Below are 19,915 nucleotides of genomic sequence, written 5' to 3' on the forward strand. Positions count from 1 at the left end.
GCAGTGGGATTTTTTTTTTGGTGGGGGGGATAATGGGCTGTCGGACTTATGGGCTTTGGAAGTTTTTCAAACTATCAGGGTTTTGGAATAATGGGCTGCTAAACAATGGCATGGCACCACTAGCCCCAGCACCATTTATCTTACTTATACTGTGTAACATCGGTACCAGTCTTCTTATCTAACACTCATCAAGAAACCAAACACATTTATTTTCCAAAGTATCAAGTTATTCATGTAAACAAGCTTCTGGGCTTTTAAAGGATCAGTGTTATAGATTTTAGTGGCATCGAGCGAACATGGAGTATTATATACCATCAATATGTTTTAATCAGTGTATAATCACCTGAAACTAAGAATTGTTCTGTCTTCATTGCCTTAGAATGAACCCTTTACATCTACATAGAGAGTGGGTCCTCTTTTACAGGGGCCACCATGTTGCACCACCATGTTTCTACAGTAGCCCAAAACAGACAAAGCAAACACTGGCTCTAGAGAGGACCTTTTTGTGTTTTTCTGAAGTTTTACGGTTCTCTTACATGCTTGGAAGGGGAGGTTTATTGAGTTGGTTGCAATCTCCAATCTCACCACTAGATGCCACTTAATTCTACACACTGGTCCTTTAAAGATCAGTAGGTATACAGTATGTTAAAACAAAACAGATAAAAACAGATAATTAGCTCTTAAACTCATATATAATGCAACTACATGAGGCCCACAGGTGAAAGCGTGGGGTTCACTAAGTCTGGATGATATCAAAAAAGTTGGTTCTTTTTCCTCTTTGTGGAATATTAACTAACTAAAAGTGTTTTATATGGTATAGCGTGTTAACTGTCGGTGTTGGCTGACATCAGGTATGTATGATAGTGCTTCACAGTGAGTATAGTGCTACTTGATGCATGTGGTGACACGCAGCAGATCTACAGCCCTGCTTACACTTGAATATACATCCAGTAGACCATAGGATGCTTGACTTTTCCACATGCTTTCAACCTTTTTCCAAACGGAAAACTGCTGCCATGTGACCTCCACTACCAACCTCTTCAAATACTGCTCTGAGCTGCCATACTTCCCTACATTCAGTCTAATCCTAGGGGTTACACGCTCACGTGCAACACCTATTACTCCAGGAGGCTGTAACACTGAAGACACAGACAGTATTTAGGGGAGTGAAATCCTCTCCCAGCCCTTTAACGCTCTGCTCTGACTCAGGCGTGCCTCTGATTGGTCAGTTCAGATGGAGGGGCGGTGACAGAGGGGAATTCCCGGCTAGTCTCTTTTCTGACAAATATTGCTTATCCTGTCCACTGTCACTCATTCAGCTCGGGGTTCTCCAAGAGACAATAACCTGTGATACATCTGAGAGTGTGAGAGTGTGTGTGTGAGTGTGTACCATGGACGGTGAGTACCAACACCTTTATTTACCTTTAGAGTAACAATGCTGAATAGCAGAATGAGAAGTGAAGATAGAATGAAATAGCAGTAAACATGCATGTGATGCTTAAAAACATGTAATAACTCATATGTAACTTTGTAATTCATATGGATGATTCATTTTAAGCTTAAATATAGAATAGTAACTCCTAAGTGAAATGATACTATATGGCACTATGTGTAAGGTTTATTTTAACTTTCTCCTTGTTACAATGATTGACTGTTATTGGGGTCAGAGTCAGTATCTATAGCACAGTTTTCGCAGAACTCAGTGATTATGCAAACCACTTCAAAAGCTACATTATCGCTTTTTAAAGTTTTTATCACCACTATGTTTTAGGATTTTGTACCTTATGCATGTTCATGAGTTGATTTTGCCTCATTTGTTCCTATTTGTCAACATTTTCCTCCTCAGTTCTTATGCCCTCCATGCTGGGGGACGATCCACACCTCAGTAAGTACATTTTGATGTGGCTTGTGTCAAAATAAGCTGCTTGTCTCCACAAGTCAGAGAATATAAGCGCCAAAAAATGCCAAAAACATCAGTGAATGTGTTTGCAGTGTGTGTTTGCACTTCCTCATTTTTTTTTTGTTTTATTGGTAAGCAAGAGCTGTTGCTTTTTTCAGACCTGTGAGAGCCGAACACCATCTTTGTGGTGAAGGGCTTTATAGTGTGTTAAAAATGTCTGTCTGTCTCTCTCTGTGTGTGTGTGTGTGTGTGTGTGTGTGTGTGCTGCATCATCTCTCAGTTCTGTTTTTTCCTCTCTGCAAAATGAGAGAAGGGGCAAGACATGGCTGAGCTGCTTTTTTTGGCAAGGGCACATTTCTTAATTATATCAGATATGTAACAAGACTTGTTCTTTATTGACCTATATAGCATTTGTGAGTGTGTTTGTGTCTGTGTGTCTGTGTGTGTGTGTGTGTGTGTGTGTGTGTGTGTGTGTGTGTGTGTGTGTGTGTGTGTGTGTGTGTGTGTGTGTGTGTGTGTGTGTGTGTGTGTTAGGGCCCCGCAGGTTAGTTGCAGTGCCTTGTCGTTCTTACCGCCATAGTCCACAAAACAACATACTTGTGTTGTACAGCAAAAACAGAAACACTTCCCGGATCAGTTTTAGTTCCTCTCACACAGACATCATGTGAGCAAGCTTTAGTTTCGTGCAAAAGGATCAAAGATTGACTGACAAAACTGATTTTCGTGCTTTGTTTTGGAGGCTTTGAGGCTCGACTGAACTAAATTGCTGATTTGCTGATTGCTGGTTTAACTGTAGTTTCAACAGTGTTAGCAAACAATTTCAATGAGAAGCTTAATTTTACTTTGAAAAATCCTTTTTTACATAGTCTTATTGCATGTAACTATATGTAAGTCTTATTATAGTCTTATAATATAGTCTTATTACATGTAACTATATGTAAGTATTATTATAGTCTTATAATATAGTCTTATTGCATGTAACTACATGTAAGTCTTATTATAGTCTTATAATATAGTCTTATTACATGTAACTATATGTAAGTCTTATTATAGTCTTATAATATAGTCTTATTACATGTAACTATATGTAAGTCTTATTATAGTCTTATAATATAGTCTTATTACATGTAACTATATGTAAGTCTTATTATAGTCTTATAATATAGTCTTATTACATGTAACTATATGTAAGTCTTATTATAGCCTTATCATATAGTCTTATTACATGTAACTATATGTAAGTCTTATTATAGTCTTATAATATAGTCTTATTACATGTAACTATATGTAAGTCTTATTATAGTCTTATATTACATGTAAATGTATGCAAGTCTAAATATAGTCTTATAACATTTCTTCAGAGTTGTCAAGGTGACCTTTACTTTTTTTAACATTCAAATCATTCAAAGCTGAACAACAGGTGGTGTAGGATGAGGTCATCAGTTGAACGCAGACATTCATAGCGGTACAGTTCATCACACATTTTGGCGCCAACACCCCCCTTAGTATAGAAAACAAAAAAGGAGAAATGAAGAAGCATGAGTTAAAAAAAGAGCTTTTTATCAGTGTCTCTTTCCTTTTCAGCCTCATCTTTCATCTTTCTAGTTAAAGAACAGAATAAGTCATGTTTGTTATGGGGTGTTGATAGTGGGAGTAAGCAGAGGGTTTCTGGTTGTTCACTTCAAAAGCAACAGGTGTTACTAATAACATTAATAATGATGTGCATCACTTACACCTATGTTCTCCTACTGTGATGTTTCAAAGTTTCCTCAAAAGGCCTTTTTCATCCAGTTTTAACAAAAACATTTGGAGAATCAGTATTTACAGAACAAGCTCAACCAAACCTAGTTTATCAGACACATCTACAGAAAACTTGAGGGAGGTATTGCTTGAAACTGGCTTGAAACTCATTTTAGCTGATTCAACTCAACTCTGCTTTATCATCATCTTCCAACTTCCCCATCCACTCCACCCTTCTTCTCCACATCTGTTCATTGACCGTTCCCATCATCTGTTCTCTCTATAGTGGCTGAGCCAAATATCCAAATCTTCGAGCAGCCCAAGCAGAGGGGGATGCGCTTCAGGTACAAGTGTGAGGGTCGCTCTGCTGGCAGCATCCCCGGTGAGAAGAGCTCTGACAACAACAGGACCTACCCAAGTCTGCAGGTCAGCCAGCTTGAACCTCAGCATCTAAAACAGCAAAAGAGTCACTTGAGTATAGAGATGCAGCCAATTCTCTGTTTCCATGACAATTAAAACCACATCCTCTTCTCCATCCTTAGATCCTGAATTACTGCGGCAAGGGGAAGGTTCGTGTTTTTTTGGTGACAAAGAACGAGCCTTACCGGCCGCATCCGCACGACCTGGTGGGGAAAGACTGTAAAGACGGATTCTATGAGGCGGAGTTTGGCCCGGACCGCAGAGTGATCGCGTGAGTACACCTCCCACAGTCACCTCTGTCCAACAACGTACTGTAATATCACTCACTGACTTTAAACTCATTATCGCCTCGGTCTCGGTTTTAATCAGCGTATCGCGTCATTGAAATAAATAAACACACGCTAACCCCTTGACACACGTACACACACACACACACTCACACCACAAACATAATCAATGTGCTCTCTATTAACAGTATTTCGTGTTTCACTTGGCGGTTTCGAAAGGAGTGTAAATTGGTGACCTCTCAGATACAGAGGAAGAAACTCACACACACACACGCCCACTCACACTCACACTCACACACACACACACACACACACACACACACACACACACACACACTCACACAAAGCATATTTGTCAAACCATGTCTCTGATGAGACTGGCAATATGGGAATTCCCCAAATGACATCACCCATATTTTCTGTGTGTTAGAGAGAGAAACAGAGGTTGTGTGTGTGTAAAATGTGTATATGTGTATGTGTGTGTGCCTGAGCATGTGTGTGTGTGTGTGTGAGAGTGTGAATGAGTCAGTATTTTTTTGTTTTTTTTGTGTGTGTGTGTGCGTGTATAATTTGCAATTCCCTCATGGACCTCGAAGTAGTAAAGCAGTAAAATTGAAATACAACTAACAAAACCAGATGGGTGAGAATGGGTTGCACCATAACTTTCACATGTGTCTCAGTATGTAGCGTGTGACACTGTGTGATATGACTTGTCACTGCTGCAGCGGTGTCACTTACTCATGTCATGTTTGTGTTATTATTCCCAACAGATTCCAGAATCTGGGGATCCAGTGCGTGAGGAGGAGGGAGGTGAAGGATGCGATCCTACAGAGAGTGGGCAGAAAAATCAATCCCTTCAACGGTGAGTACTCCAAACTCCCATATTAATAAATGTACCATACTAACACACCACCAATGATCAGGACTGTATGTGCAGTGTGTGGCAACCAATCTAATAGCTGTACAGATATTTCAATTGGGAGGGAAGTGATGCACCAACTTAGTAGTGACAGTGCCATCTCTATAGTTAGACTTGCTTATATAGTACCATATAACACCAGCTTTAACTTTGGGGGAAAAAGGGAAATAATAAAATCTTAGTCCTAAAAATGAAGTTATATTTATTAACAATAAAGTTGCTCAGGGCTTTTACTGGCATAGTTGTGCCAATTTGCTAACCTTATGACTTTCTTTTTACTTATTAAATTAGCTTATTATTATTATTATTATTAAATAATAATTGAATAACAGCACAAATATAACAAAAATGTTAAATTGGCAAAGGTACATTTCTTTATTTAGTCAGAAATGTAACAGAACTTACTGGCCTGTGTAACATTAGTGTGTGTGAGGGTCCCACAGTTTGGTCAGAGCAGCAAACCAATAACAAAACAGGGTCAAATATGAATAAATATTAAGCCTATAAAGCATGGATGCATATTGAAGTAAAATATCTGAAAAAGTGCATTCTCTTGTTATTGGTAGAGTTGTTGTTACTGTTGCTGTTGGTTATAGTCAGTGTGTTGGTGATGCTTTTCCTGCTGTTACAGTTAAAAACGTTCAAAACAATTCAGAAGAATTGCTTTCAAACTTTAGTTGACCCAGTTCTCAGGCAGTTGAGAAGATTTTCCTAACATGAAGTCAAAAATCCGCTCTCTTGTCACCGCACTATCTACAGTATTGCCATTTCCTCTAAGCGCTTTCATTCTGCGGTCCCTCCTGTGCAGACAGACAGCGGTTCTCGTGTACAAACAGGCGTTGAGCTACTTCCCCATTCTTGGTCACAGTTGCTCAATTCAGCACAGTGCAGGATGCCACGTGAGAGCTGGGAATGCAGGATTCATTAAAAAGGGGGAGGGTGAACCAAGGGGGGTTCCCCAGCTCTCAGAGAGATGATGATAAAAGTAGGGTTTGGCACTTTACATGTCTGTAAAAGCAGAGAAGGAATGGAAGTTTTATTACCAGGTTTGATCCATACATATGTAGTTATAGATATGAAACACTATATTGCATAGTTTTACATTTGCACTAGGCAAATTTGCATGTTAGCAGGTCTGAATGTCGATGAATGGTGACTGAAACTGTTTGAATTAATTTTATTAACAAAAGAGTCTCCTGTAAATCACACAGATTTGACATATTTATAATTCCACTCATTTATTTTAATCCATCACCTACTATAATTGCAAAAGTGTTCATTCCACTTTAAAGGGCCAGTGCGGCTATTTTGCATCATTCATTCTTAGACAGATTTTGAAAAAGAACAGTCAAAGAGGGAGCAGCAGAGGCCAGCATATCCAGATTTTTAGTCCCCAATGTAGTTCAAGCTCCAAAAACGCTGGATCCTACATTACCCATAATGCATGTCCAATTGCATCATTCGTAGATCCTCCAAACCTACATCTCAAGCCCAAACCGAGATAACCCCCGATGACATCATCAGAGTTATTGTCTCACCTTTTAAAATCCCCTTTAAAACCACAAAGGGCATTATGCAACAGTTTTTGCAGGTTGAGTAGAACAGGTAAACTAATCTTCATGTATAGAATCAGGTGGAGTGCCCCTTTAATTTCAGTTGAGCCAAAAAAGTACAGAGTCTAAAAGTCTCAAAAGAAACATAAAAAAGCTCCTTTGCAACGTTAACCCGTAGGTCTAGCTGACATTTTTAGTCTCTTGCTCTGACTTCTGGCCTTTACCATAAGATAACCACATCTCTATTCTTTATCCGCTCGCTATAATAGATTTACGGAACTAATTTGAGTTTCGACAAGTTGCAGTTAAAGAAGCGTTACCCTGCTTTACTTTTGTATTAGAGCATGCAAAAACTTTGCTCTGCAGGATCGCTGTAGTCTTCGATATTTACTATCTTCCAAAGTCAGAAGCTAGAAAAAATGAATGACCCTTTGGCGCTGCTTCATTTTTGGGGACTAACAGCAAATGTTAGATTTCTTGCATATAAAGAGCACAAAATGCACATTTACCTACTTGGATGTGTTTGTAGCAACATTTACCGCCACTCCTTAATGGAGCGGTTGTGTTTATAAGTTACAAGTACAAGTGGAATTTATAAGATGAATCAAAAGTGTGAGTAATAGGTCAGACTTCCTAATTTTGAGTGCTTATCCTCGTGTTCTCAGGCGTGTTCTCTAGCTTTTTATTTATAAAGGGAGCACAGGCCAGTCTGAGGTGAGCAGATAACAAGAGCGGTGACCTCCGACATAGATGAGATCATAAAAGAAATCTTTGTTAATGTTATTTTCCGAGAAGAGTCATTTCTGGTAATCGAACTTCGCCGTCGTCATCCAGCATGACTGGAAAGGGGCCACTGAGTTTAAAGCTAGATAAAGACAACCTATATTTTCTTTTTTGGTCTGATTGATTCAAACTGAGCGAATAAGCTTTAATTTCTAGATTAACTAACATTGCAAACAAGCCGAAGAAAGTCTTCACAATTGGTATAAAACAGCTGTAGTGCAAAGTGTAAGGTATAAAGTTGCTGGTCAGGTTTGCAGGTAGACATGCTTCACCACAGCAGGCACCCATCAAATGTTTTATCACCACACACTGTGTGATTGAAAGCTTTTTTTCCACATAGCTTCAAACCTTCCCCTCTCTTTAGCTCACTTCTGCTGTGAAACTCAGCTGCTTCCTGTGTTGGGGGGAGATAAGTACCCCCCCACACACACACACACCCGCCCCCCCTCTGCTCTCCTTCCACCATAACCCTCCACACACCCCCAACAACACATGCACCACCTTTACACAAACACCTCGTTCTCTTCAAGCTACCGAGCCGCATCGGTGCACTCGCAGGTTTGAATTGAATCTGAGGTCTAATGAGATTACACACTGGATGAGATCACTGGCTATTAGTAGATAGCTAAACGTAGAGTCTGATCTCACCTGTGCCAGCGATGACACACGACCGCCTACAATGTCCCCAAAGCGTGACGTATTATTAAAGCTCTTTTATTATTCCTACCAGATTTTACCACCTTGCAAATGTTTGTTCATATCAGGAGAGGAACAAACAGTTGGTAGCAGTTTCATAACCTATATATATATTAGAGTAAGAGAGTGATGCTACTTTATGGGCTTAAATAAGGATCAAAAAGATTTTTTGCTTCCGGATTGAAAAAAGAAGCAGCCTGTGGCTGTAGTAAACCTGTGAAAAGAGCTCCTTTGTAAACCTGTGAAAGCACTTATAGACTTGCATGAGAAATACAAGTCAGTGACGGTGTAGAGAGGATGTGTAGTTTTGAGTACAGTGCTGAACGCTCCTCACACTGTTACACAGCTAGACACACTTTAAAGAGTTCACACACTTTCTCCTCAGTCATTTCACAGGTTAATAAAAGCTGATAGACATTCCATTTCTCAGCTTCCACAAGCTCCAAATGTTATTAACCCTCATTTGAACCCATACATATGTATTATTTTTATTCAGATGTTGCTGGCCACCACCTTAAAGTCAGAGCTGCATGGGTGCTAGTTGAACAGTGCTGTTGAGGAATATTATCATGATGTACTATTGCACTTTCATTTACACCACTACTGTTTTGCAAGTACAACCAAGAGAGAGTACCATTATTACTGAGTATTAAGTTAGTAATAGTCCAGAAGTCTTTCTGAGCAAGCAGTCCAAAGCTGCTTCAAAAATGTAGGTGTATAATAATGCTATCAAAAATTGTGTCACGTCACTATATGAGATAATGATGGAGTGGTATTTGTAGAGGTAGCAAGTTCCATAAAAACTGTTCCGTAGAACTAAATGCTCTCATTTGCAAAGCGGATATCACTATTTGTTGTTCTTCTGTTTGTTGGAGGTAGTTTTTCCAGTGACCTTTTAGTATTTGTATCAGCTACCATTGCCAGAACACTTCTACATCAATTCCCTATATGCTGTCAAAGTAGTCCTACAGATTTCCAAATTCTACACGTATGAGTTTTACAGTGTAGTAAATGTCTATATGTATTATGTAACTATAATGATTCAGGAGTCGCTCTGTCAGCTTCAGTAAAACATGCAAATATCAGATTGCATGTCAACTTGGTTAAATTGTGAGTCATGCAGTGGAGACGCTGTTTGTGGTGAGGTATGGCACCTGCCTCCCCTTCCTTTCTCACTCTCACATTCTGCTCCGACACTCACACCAACCACCCCCACCCCCACCCCCCTTCCCCAGTCGCCCACTCCCGACCACCCGGAGCTATCACTGTCCCCATTTACCATTTACCACCGTAGTCAATGGTCTCTTCCGATGCAGCTGGAGCCAAAGCTGTCCGATGACTCCGACGGCCCACACACACACACACACACATACATTCCTTCACCATCGCTACCTTCTTTCTTACCTACCAACCTACTTTCCTGCACCTGTCCGGCATCTGTGTCGCTTAATAACATACTCCACAAACACTCACGCACACATGTAGACCAACTTAGTATGTTCCATGGGTGTTCTGCTACGAGAGTTCCGCTTTCATACACGAGCAAGCCTTCATTTCTTCCTCCTTCAGTTTCTCCACTGTGTTTGTCTCAGCACCACCTACAGCAGATAAACCTGATGACCAAACAGAAATCTGAAATAGAAAAGAGTTGCATGCAGCAGCAGCAGTAGCAGCATGATTTTACTGTTATAGAGACCATAAGACCCCTCCAGAACTTTAGGTTTAACCCTCTCAGCATCATTGTTGTTCAAGACATTCAAACTCCTCCACTTAATGAGCATTTCTGCATATTGTAAGACATAGTTTCAGCCATACATACTTCAGGGCAAATGACACTATATTAAATAATTCACATGTTGTTAGAAAGCAAGCGCCTGCTATGGTTTGATATAATAATTTGATTTATGTATGAGATTGTTTGGCAGCTGTTCAAAAAAAAAACGGGCACTTCCTCATAAGAATGAAGTGCTGATTTTGTGATGAATGGTGTTTATCTCGGTCAATCGCTGAATTCAGAAGTGTGATGTAAAGCTATGTTATTCTTATCTGAGAACGACAAGCCATTTCTTTGAAACATAAAAGGAACTCATTTACTTATTCGGTAAATGCTGCATACACCAGTAATGACATATCGTGAATTTACATATTCTTACTCTTACATACTTTACACGCAGTACTTCTTTAAATGATTTAGATTGCACTATTAAGAAGTCTCTTTTAAAGCTCTCAAGTACTTAAATTTACAGAAGTAGTTCACAAATGTGGTGAATTTGCTTTGTGGTTGAGACTTAAAGGGTTATTGTATATCTTCAGGAAGTCACTGCTCCTGGTCAGCAAAGAATTCAGCATATTACTCATCATAAAAACTGCAACTTGGCATTTTTACACTTCAGTTTTGTACTTCTATAACCAATGAGATATGGCAAATCAACTGTTGGCGCCAGGCTAGCTCTTTGAGTACTTTTATCTAAGTTAGAGCTAGGCGGACATGTTTTGACTAAATTTGATCTAATATGAGGGCTTGTAAACACAATTTTGATCACTTCTGACTAAGCAGAAACACTAATGACTTGTGACTTCACTTGAATTGGAATCTTTAGAGAAAGAATGACTGGTGCCAAAAGCACAAGCAGAGACAAAGCAAGGGGAAAATGTTTGTACTGAACATGTCAATCAACACAATCAGTAAAGAGTCAGAGTTTCCCAATATCTCATGTGTGACTGCATTGTGTTTTGTTGTATGTTTAAGTGTTTGTGTTATAAATATGCACATATTATCACCATGGAGTATGTTTGAAACAGTAAAAGATACATTTTAATATTGTGCTATTGGTTAGGGTTAGGGTTGGTTCACATATTGAAACAGAATTACATTTAGGAGAAAGCCATTATGCAACTATGTTTAAAACCTGTCATTTAACTAGTTAACCTGTCCCACCACTTTCATACACGTCAGGAGGCACCATGGTCACTCATGTCGGGAGTCTCAACTATTACCTCTATGTTGTGCAGACTCTCATACACACACACACACTTCTTTCCACCCCGAGGTGACGTCGCTTTTAGCGTCACCGTGGCGACAAATTGTAGGTGGGGATGGCCTCGACGTGAGAGCAAAAAGATAGAATTGAGAGATGGAGGAAGAGAAAGTAGGCAGATGTGAAAGCCTGGTGTGTCTGTGTGTGTGTGTGTGTGCGTGTGTGTGTCGGGTGTGGGCGTCTCTCAGTTAAAGCTCTCCCTGCAAGGTGTGTGTTTGTGTGTGTTGCCCCTGGGGGCGGTATGTGTGACGCTTGAAAGTGTATGTGTGTGTGTGTATGTATGTGAGTGTGTGCAGATGAGAATGTAGGCTGAGGACGCTTGTAGAAGCTTATCTGTGACGTGTTTATGTTGATCCAAAGTTGAGGTTTTGGGGCCAGCGTACAGGTTTTACTGACTCGGCCATGACATGAGAACATTAGTCAGTCATCTGTGTCTTTTTAACCACATGTGGTTTATTATATGAATTCTGTCATGATCTATTATCATTAGTTATATTCATTGCATACTTATATTGTTCCTAAACCCAATTAACCCAGAAAATTCCATTGGAGCGTAAGAGATAATAAAGGGACAGTTCATACATTTCTGAGATATCCATCTTTAAAACATCTGCATCTCATTTGTTTAAGGTGGTCAAAATAAGTTGTATTGCCAGAAACAGTATTCTGGTTACTGAAGATAATTCACAGACTTTGCATTTACCTTATTTAATAGGGATTATCATTTCAGTTAAAAGTAGTTAGATTTAAAATCCTTTCCTGCAGGGTCTGTGGATTATTCACAATAACGAGAGAATAATAATGTGGAAAGTAACCAACTTTATTTAAGTGCTGTTGATGAGTACAAACTTCAGGTCCGTGTATTAGTACATGTATTGCATATTTGTACATCTACTACACTAAATCAGGAAATGTATTTTTTATTCCACTGTAAACATCTAAATATAAAATACAATATGATGCATTTTTGTAGATTCACTGTTTACTATATATATAGATATTTATACATTAAAACTGAGGCCATTATAGTTTTAACATTACAAGAACTTTTACTTCTTTAGTTAAATTTTGATGATGATACTTATTTTTAAGTACTGAACTGTAAACAACTTTGGTTTTTACATGTGTAACTGCGCTCTCATCTGGCTTTTATAATGACACCTGTCTCTATATGTGTGTATGTGTGACCTCAGTGCCACAAGAGCAGCTGCTGCAGACAGAAGAATACGACTTGAACGTGGTCCGCCTGTGTATTCAGGTCTCCCTTCAAGACGACTCAGGCCACTACACCCGAGCGCTCAACCCTATTGTCACCAACCCCATCTACGACAACAGTGAGTGGCTGAAATCTGTCCGCAACAAACTGTGCTCATAATGATCTCACATTAGGCAATTACTAGTGATGAGAACATCATGTAATTGCCATATAATTGCCCTTACTGGAATACAGGCTGTCTCAGGTTAGGTGTGTCCACCTTAAAGTTCAATTGATGTTGGAGCTGATGATAATGTTTCATTAATTAAAGCTGCAAATAGCTGGTCTTTTATGATTATGTACATTTGCTCGACACTTTAATTGGACCAATTACCATGCATGTTTCCCAGAATTACTGTTAAGACATTTAGTTAAAATTAAAAGAGAAGCAGCATTAAGACTATAACAAAACACTGTAACTTGCCATTGAACCCCATGATATTGCTACTAGAAATAATAGTAATAAAACATGCAATAGTGCAAGTGACGCACATGACTGTGATCACACACCTGCAGTGTACAGTGTGTTCCTGTAGAGCTGCAGAGTCTATGAACACCTGTGTTTTTTGTAAGACCAGTGCGTGTGTCCAGTCAATATTCTCTCAACATTGTTTCAAGTGTTGCACTCACACACTGTGAACTAGTTTAGTGTTCCTCACACAACATCTAGAAAGGGGAAGTTAACGCTCAAACAACACGGTTACCATGGAGTACTTCCTCTTCTGAGAGCAGGCATGTGACATGTGACTCAACCTGGTGAGGCCGATATTAAAACCAACTCCACCCAGCCACTTCAGCCATTTGTCATCATAACACATTAACAAAGTAGATAAAGTAAAGGCAGATTCTGACATTTCCTACATTGGAAAAAAATGAAGTCTCACTTTATTTTGAGTATAATTTGACTTTGTTGTTGAGGTTTGTTGCGTGTTTGTAATATGTGTTTCTGCATCATCAGGGGCCCCAAACACAGCAGAACTGAGGATCTGTCGGGTCAACAGGAACAGTGGTTGTGTAAAGGGAGGGGATGAGATCTTCTTGCTGTGTGACAAAGTGCAGAAAGGTACATGATCTCTTGAATGCATTTGGAATTAATTGATAAGCATTTTATGCTCTCTTTAAAATGTAATCAGGTTTTTCTTATCTATTCTGTTTCTATTTTATCTCTATTCTTCTTCATTCAATCCATTTATCCAATCATTTTCTCAGCTATAGTGCTTCATTTCTTTGCATGTTCATTCATTATCCCATTCCTGTCATCCCATCGTCCCTCTTTCCTCCAGATGACATTGAGGTCAGATTCTTCTCCAACGATGGCTGGGAGGCCAAAGGCTCCTTCTCCCAAGCTGATGTTCATCGCCAAGTGGCCATTGTCTTCAAGACTCCTCCCTTCTATAACACCTCAATAACAGACTCTTTTACTGTGCACATGCAATTGCGCCGACCATCTGATCAGGAAGTCAGTGAACCACTGGATTTCAGATATCTGCCCGACGATAAAGGTAAGCGGTGATCATCATCTTCAGTTTGTGACTGGAGAACTTGGGCTTCTCTTTGTCTGATAGTATCCAGGAAGAAAGGCCAGTTTCTCAGTTAGTTTCAGGCTGATCGGTGGAAAGTTTAGCAATGGTAGTACAACTGGGTAGATCTTATACCACATGTCCTTCATACTGATTACAATATGCGGTATATGTGATCATTTTTGTGTTTCCTTTAGATCCTTATGGCAATAATGAGAAAAAGCGAAGAAGATCAAACTTGATGAAGATGTCAGGTAAGAGTTATGATACTGAATATAGTAAAGTGCTATTCACCTTATGTATGCGCACATCCTTAGTTACGTCAATACCCATTTATGTATTATAACAAGGATTTATTTGCTTTCTACGCCTATAGCTAGCCATTTTGCTGGTTTGCCAATGAACAGGCCAAAGGCGGTGGCACACAGTACCATGAATCACATGCAGAAAGGTAATTGGTTTATACTGGATTTCCTACGATTATCAAATAATGAGATATTAAGACAAATACAACATTTCATCCAAATTAGGATAATCCTGTCCTGCTATCACACTCAAAGCCATTATATTTTTTCCAGACCTCAGCAATATGTACCTAAGGCAACAACCTTTGATGCAACAACAACCTCCTGTATTCAGCCAATCCTACCAACCAAACCCCCAAGGTGTAATGATGGCATCACAGGCTCCTAGTGTGTCAGTCAACCATACATGGGCAAATTCCAACCCAGGACTCTCAATGGATACGGTCACCATCAACCCTTCTGGTGCCGTGAGCAATTTGCAACGTCTTAATAGCAGTAGGCAACAGCAGCCAACATCAGGTTCTGGTTACAACCCCTGTGAGGGTAACGTCCTCCCTCAGCTCTCCATGAGGGACTTGCAGTGCTTGGACACAGTCCCCCAGGGCCAGTCAGAGTCTCAGCACCATTTCCACATGCAGCAGCAAAGAGAAGAGCTCATCTCTGACACCCGAGTCCAGAACCACCTAGGAAGTCAGAACCAGGGTCTCCAAACTATGTGGTCCAATTACGGCACCTCCAATCCAGTTCAGAACACCTTCAATGGGTCTGGAGGAGGAGGAGGAGGAGGAGGAGGAGGAGGAGGAGGATCACAGGGACTGGGCTCCTCCTTTCCCTTTCTAGAGGGAATGGAGGGGCATGAAATTCTAAAGAACCTGGTGGGAGGTATTCCTCAGACTGGCTTCCAGCTGAAGCAAGAGCCCCAGATCACAGTGGGGCAGGAGTCTCACGCTTCCCTCATGCAGTCCCCGAGAGAAAGCCAAGGAAACACGTACATCAACTTGCTTCCTCGTACTATGAGCAACGGCATCAACATGGATGGTAGTGGAAACAACCAGTCTCTTAAAAATCTTCAGAATCCATACTCACACAATGGCATGGGCCCCGATGGCCACTATGCAACTTTGACGGACTGGCTCAAAGCAGATCGACACAGTGAATACAAGGAATGACATTGTTGGCATCAAGAAATAAACAGAAGCAGTGCCAAGGATTACATTGGTCTTGTTAAGGCAATACATTTTAGCCCACTTGTTAAGGCTTTGTGGACATTTGCTTGGTTTAGTAAATTCCTGCCAAAGTTACTTGCAGCCAATTGGACCCACAAGCAGAGAACCATCTAGTTTCTAGGTGGTAAAACTGATTACTCCCTCTTTTGTAAAGGTATCACCAAGAATACTTCCTACCTTTGATTGGGCAAAGTTGGCACTTGGTAGGCTGTGTTTTTATTGATCTTTGCTACCAATTATTAATCTGGAAAGACACCTTTCTCCAAGAAATGTGGTTTCTTGGTAAATAGGAGACAACAAATAGAACGTGCAGTTTCACAATGTTGTTTCATTTCATATCAAGGATGCCTTGTTTGTGATCCTAATTCACGATTACAACTCAATTCTGTACAAGTTCCACCTCAACTTTTTACCATCTCAGCTGTTGGGCTGTTTCAAGAGGTAGAAAGTTTAACGATCTTTGTAATCACACTGCTTAATTCACTGATTGGTTCAGCTTCCAGTTGCTGGTGTTAGTCGATTGTCTGTAGATGCTCTCCAGGCTAGTCATGAAAACGGAGTTCACGGGAGTTCTGCAAGGTTAAGATTTGTATGTCAATTAATGATGCGTGAGGTTGTGATGATTACGATCTCTCAAAGGACACACTGATGGTTTCCAAACCAAACGTGCTGAAGAAGTGAATGTAGTACTTTCTTTCTTTGTCTTTCTCATTTTGGATTCATGTGAAATATACTGTATAGTAATGTATGTTTTGGTTGGGTGTTTAATCTTGAATAGTAAAATGTGGGTAACTGGATGTTGGGGATATTGAAAGTACATCAGAAGAAATTTCTTGTTGTTATGGGTTTATTTTTCATTGCTTTTGTACAGGATTCTTACATATTACACATCAGTTAAATTGTGCTACTGTTTTATTGATTTTTTTATCAGAGCCTTTGCTTTTAAGTGTGCTCTGTACATACATGTTAGCCATAGTTGAGAGTGAAAGCTACAACCATGCTGAAGCACTCAAGAACTGGCAAGTACTGAAATTTCCATTGAGGAAGTGGGAGGAAGCACTTTGAGTGGTGTCTTTCCTTTGTAATGACTATGTCATACCAGTGATCACATGTGCTATTCAGAGTTCTCAGAGCATTTCTAACAGATGTTTTATAGATACATATGTCAGATTTGTATTTTATTGTTTTATTCATTCAGCCTCACAGAGCGTCTTGCTTGAGGACATTTAGATAAGACACAAGGCTGATGATGAACAAACACTGGTTCTATTGCAGGGCTCCTCTGTCATCTTTAGCCTAGCTCATCCTAACGTGATGTATTTTAATTCTATCCCCTCCAGGATCCTTTTTGGTCTTAAATGAAAGTAAATATTTTGATGACGACTTTGTAAGATTTGTTTTGTTTGTTTTTCTTACAGGATTAATTTTTAATAAATGTACTCTGTCTTATTCCAGATCTTTTGTCATTTAATAATTATCTGTATACAATATTTTTTACACTATGTACATTATTTGCCCAGGCACAGATACATAACATTTATGTAAGTGATAAAGCACAACAATGTGTCCTGATAGAAGATCATAATGATAGAGTGCATTATTTTCTATATTTGGACACCAGAGTGCGGTTACATATATATATATACGGTATATGTCGTGCCACTGAACAAAGCATTTTTTCATGACTGATCTGTTCACATACTGATTTCGTATACATAATAACATTGTACTAAATTATCATATGAAGATATTGTGGCTCATTGTGGCTGGTTTTCATGTCTAAATGCATAATAATTTAAACTTTACCAAAATCCATGACATCTCAAATACCTGACTTTTTGAAAAATTATACAATGTTGTTCTAAATGACTTACCGTTATATCAACATTAAATTTGAGACTAACTAGTTTCACCTAGTTAGTCATAATTTCGGTATGAATATTTAGACTTATTAAAGGTCTACTTTGTTACAGCTTCCAGTAGTATTAACAGGATTTTCCCTTATTTTTTGAAAGGTACCTGTGACTTGTATATACTGACCTATATGACGTCATCAATTAATACAACACACTTTCCCTTACAAGAAGCTATCACATACCGTCACTGAACCTTAATTAGGCCATGACTTATGTCATTTTAATATCAAATACAGAAAACAAGCCCATTTGTGGGATGGGTGTACGTGAGGTGTTTCGCCATGTATTACACTGAAGCTAAATTCCCAGACAGTAAACAATACCACCACATTAGAGACAATAGTTTATGTGTGTAGTAGTGTGTAAAATGCACTTCTGAAGGCACTTCTGGCTGTCAGGTGTATTGTTTTTTTCTGTTTTGTTTTTCTGTTAGAGATAATAAGGTGTTGAAAGCCTGACAGTGAAGCATGTCTTCATGACTTTGACTCAAACAAGTCTAAACAAAGTGATGAGTACATTGAGCCCCATGACTTTGCACTTTCAGTTTAAGCCTCATTGGGCCTGCCCTCAGATGACTTCTCAGCATGATTATTTTGGTCATGGGTGAAACATGATCTTCCCTTTCTTCTCAATCAGGCGAAATAACATAAAAAAATCCAAAGCCAGACTGAAACCTGTTTACTGTCGCTTGATTAGTACAGTTGTGAAACCTATTGTTTTCATGTCCATGCACCAATGTGAAAAGTGATAGGTGCTTTTAACATTACTCATGTTTACAATATTACTTTACTTTTGAGTCTTACATTTGTAAGCCTCTGCTGCCTTCAAGATTGTGTTTCATGTTTTGTGCCACATCAAGTTTGGCAAGAAATCTGCCCAAGGAAGGAAGCAGAAGCTGAAGTGCCAGTAAAACAGTATCAGTCCAGATATCAAAACTATACAATAACTTACTAAACTACTTAAGCACAATCAAAAATGTTCAGCAAATCCTAAATCCTTATTAACTACCTATTAGAGGGTGGGACTTCTAGTAAAAGCAATCACAGGAGAATCTTGTAGAAGTTTGAATACTGGATACAATTACAGTAGATAATGTGTCCTCTATTATGCCAGAGACAAATATCTTGTGGGAAAATTGTGTTTTAACTTTTATTTTAAGTTCTGATTTATCAGGTTTCTGTGTAGAACAAGGCTGAATCTAGAAGTCACAAGTTACTCAATAAAGGAAATGTGGTAGCAATTATAGTTGCAAGTGTTGAGCAATAATGGTTGAGTAAGTGGATACTGTGTCAATCCCAAATACTTCTTAAACTTCTACATTGTTATTATTAACAAGGCTTCCTCTTATGTACTTTTTAGTTTCTATTTCGAAGTTTAAGATACATTATATATGAAACATACTTTGTAGCATATACCAAATCACATGTTTAAATATTTGATTTCTTCTTCTATGTTTAATATTAAAATCAACTAGAAGAAACATTTAATATTAGAGTTAAATACATGCAGGTGTTCTGGCTTTAAGTAGCAGCTGCATGTTTACTACCAAACAAAGGGCTGTTTCCTTTAGTCTGTATTACTCTTGCAGACACGCCTAACTGCTCTCTAGAGATGTTCCTTTTAGTTCCTCTTAAATACCATATCACAGAACAACTTACTTGAAATCAATCAACTCACATTTTCTATTTGTGTGAAATGTTCCCATGTTTGCAGCCACAAACAGATGATTATCTACCTCATGCTTTTGTTATGACTTACATGAATAACTGATCAAATCTAGGAAAAGAAAGCAATTATGTCATCTCCTGTTGTGTTCAACACTGGACATCAAACTGAGCTAGATGCTTTGCACGTCATTTTACATGAATTGACGTGCCGTTCTGACACATGTGAAACTGATAGTCACCTCAAGGTTTTAACAGTCTTGTGTCAGTAATGAAGAATTACCTGTTAAATATCTTCCCGAAGTCTGCGGCTGGAGCATGCTGAGATTTAGGGGTTTTATTTTCTCAACGTACTGATGTTAAAAGATATTTAGATTACCTGTGTGACACATTTCTATGTTTAGCTAAACAGTGGAGCTACTATTCATGCAAGGTATTATTACATTTAAAAATCTGAATTTAGCCTGCTGTTCTTATAACTTTTGCACCCCATGACAGTGAAAAGACTAGAAAACCAACACCTTTTTTTGAAGTGCCTTTTTTTAGCTTTGACTATTGAAGATGTGAAGATTGAATACACATCAAAGTTATAAGTCATCATGTTGTGGCTTTCTATTATATTATGAGTTTTGATGTTTGACAAGGAAATTGTTTTCTTGCAAATGCAAAAAAAAAAAAAGTTTCTTGCACTGG

General features: G+C 39.0%; 1 protein-coding gene across 1 annotated transcript; it reads left to right on the forward strand.

Annotated features, from left to right (window-relative positions):
• The first annotated feature begins 1,325 nt into the window (after positions 1-1,325).
• On the forward strand, positions 1,326-17,053 carry rel (v-rel avian reticuloendotheliosis viral oncogene homolog). The gene is made up of 11 exons (XM_053333244.1): positions 1,326-1,398; positions 1,847-1,885; positions 3,927-4,066; positions 4,183-4,331; positions 5,118-5,209; positions 12,530-12,670; positions 13,550-13,654; positions 13,875-14,093; positions 14,309-14,365; positions 14,488-14,562; positions 14,690-17,053. The coding sequence occupies exons 1-11, from the start codon at positions 1,392-1,394 to the stop codon at positions 15,583-15,585; spliced, it is 1,920 nt and encodes a 639-aa protein (XP_053189219.1). The 5' UTR covers positions 1,326-1,391; the 3' UTR covers positions 15,586-17,053.
• The last annotated feature ends 2,862 nt before the right edge of the window (positions 17,054-19,915 follow it).

The sequence above is a fragment of the Scomber japonicus genome, chromosome 14, assembly GCF_027409825.1.
Source record: "Scomber japonicus isolate fScoJap1 chromosome 14, fScoJap1.pri, whole genome shotgun sequence".
Taxonomy (NCBI): Eukaryota; Metazoa; Chordata; class Actinopteri; order Scombriformes; family Scombridae; genus Scomber; species Scomber japonicus.

Coding starts and splice junctions, on each gene's coding strand:
- rel (XM_053333244.1), top strand. Junction 1,886..3,926: donor GGGGGACGATCCACACCTCA/GTAAGTACATTT, acceptor TTCTCTCTATAG/TGGCTGAGCCAAATATCCAA. Junction 14,094..14,308: donor ATATCTGCCCGACGATAAAG/GTAAGCGGTGAT, acceptor TGTTTCCTTTAG/ATCCTTATGGCAATAATGAG.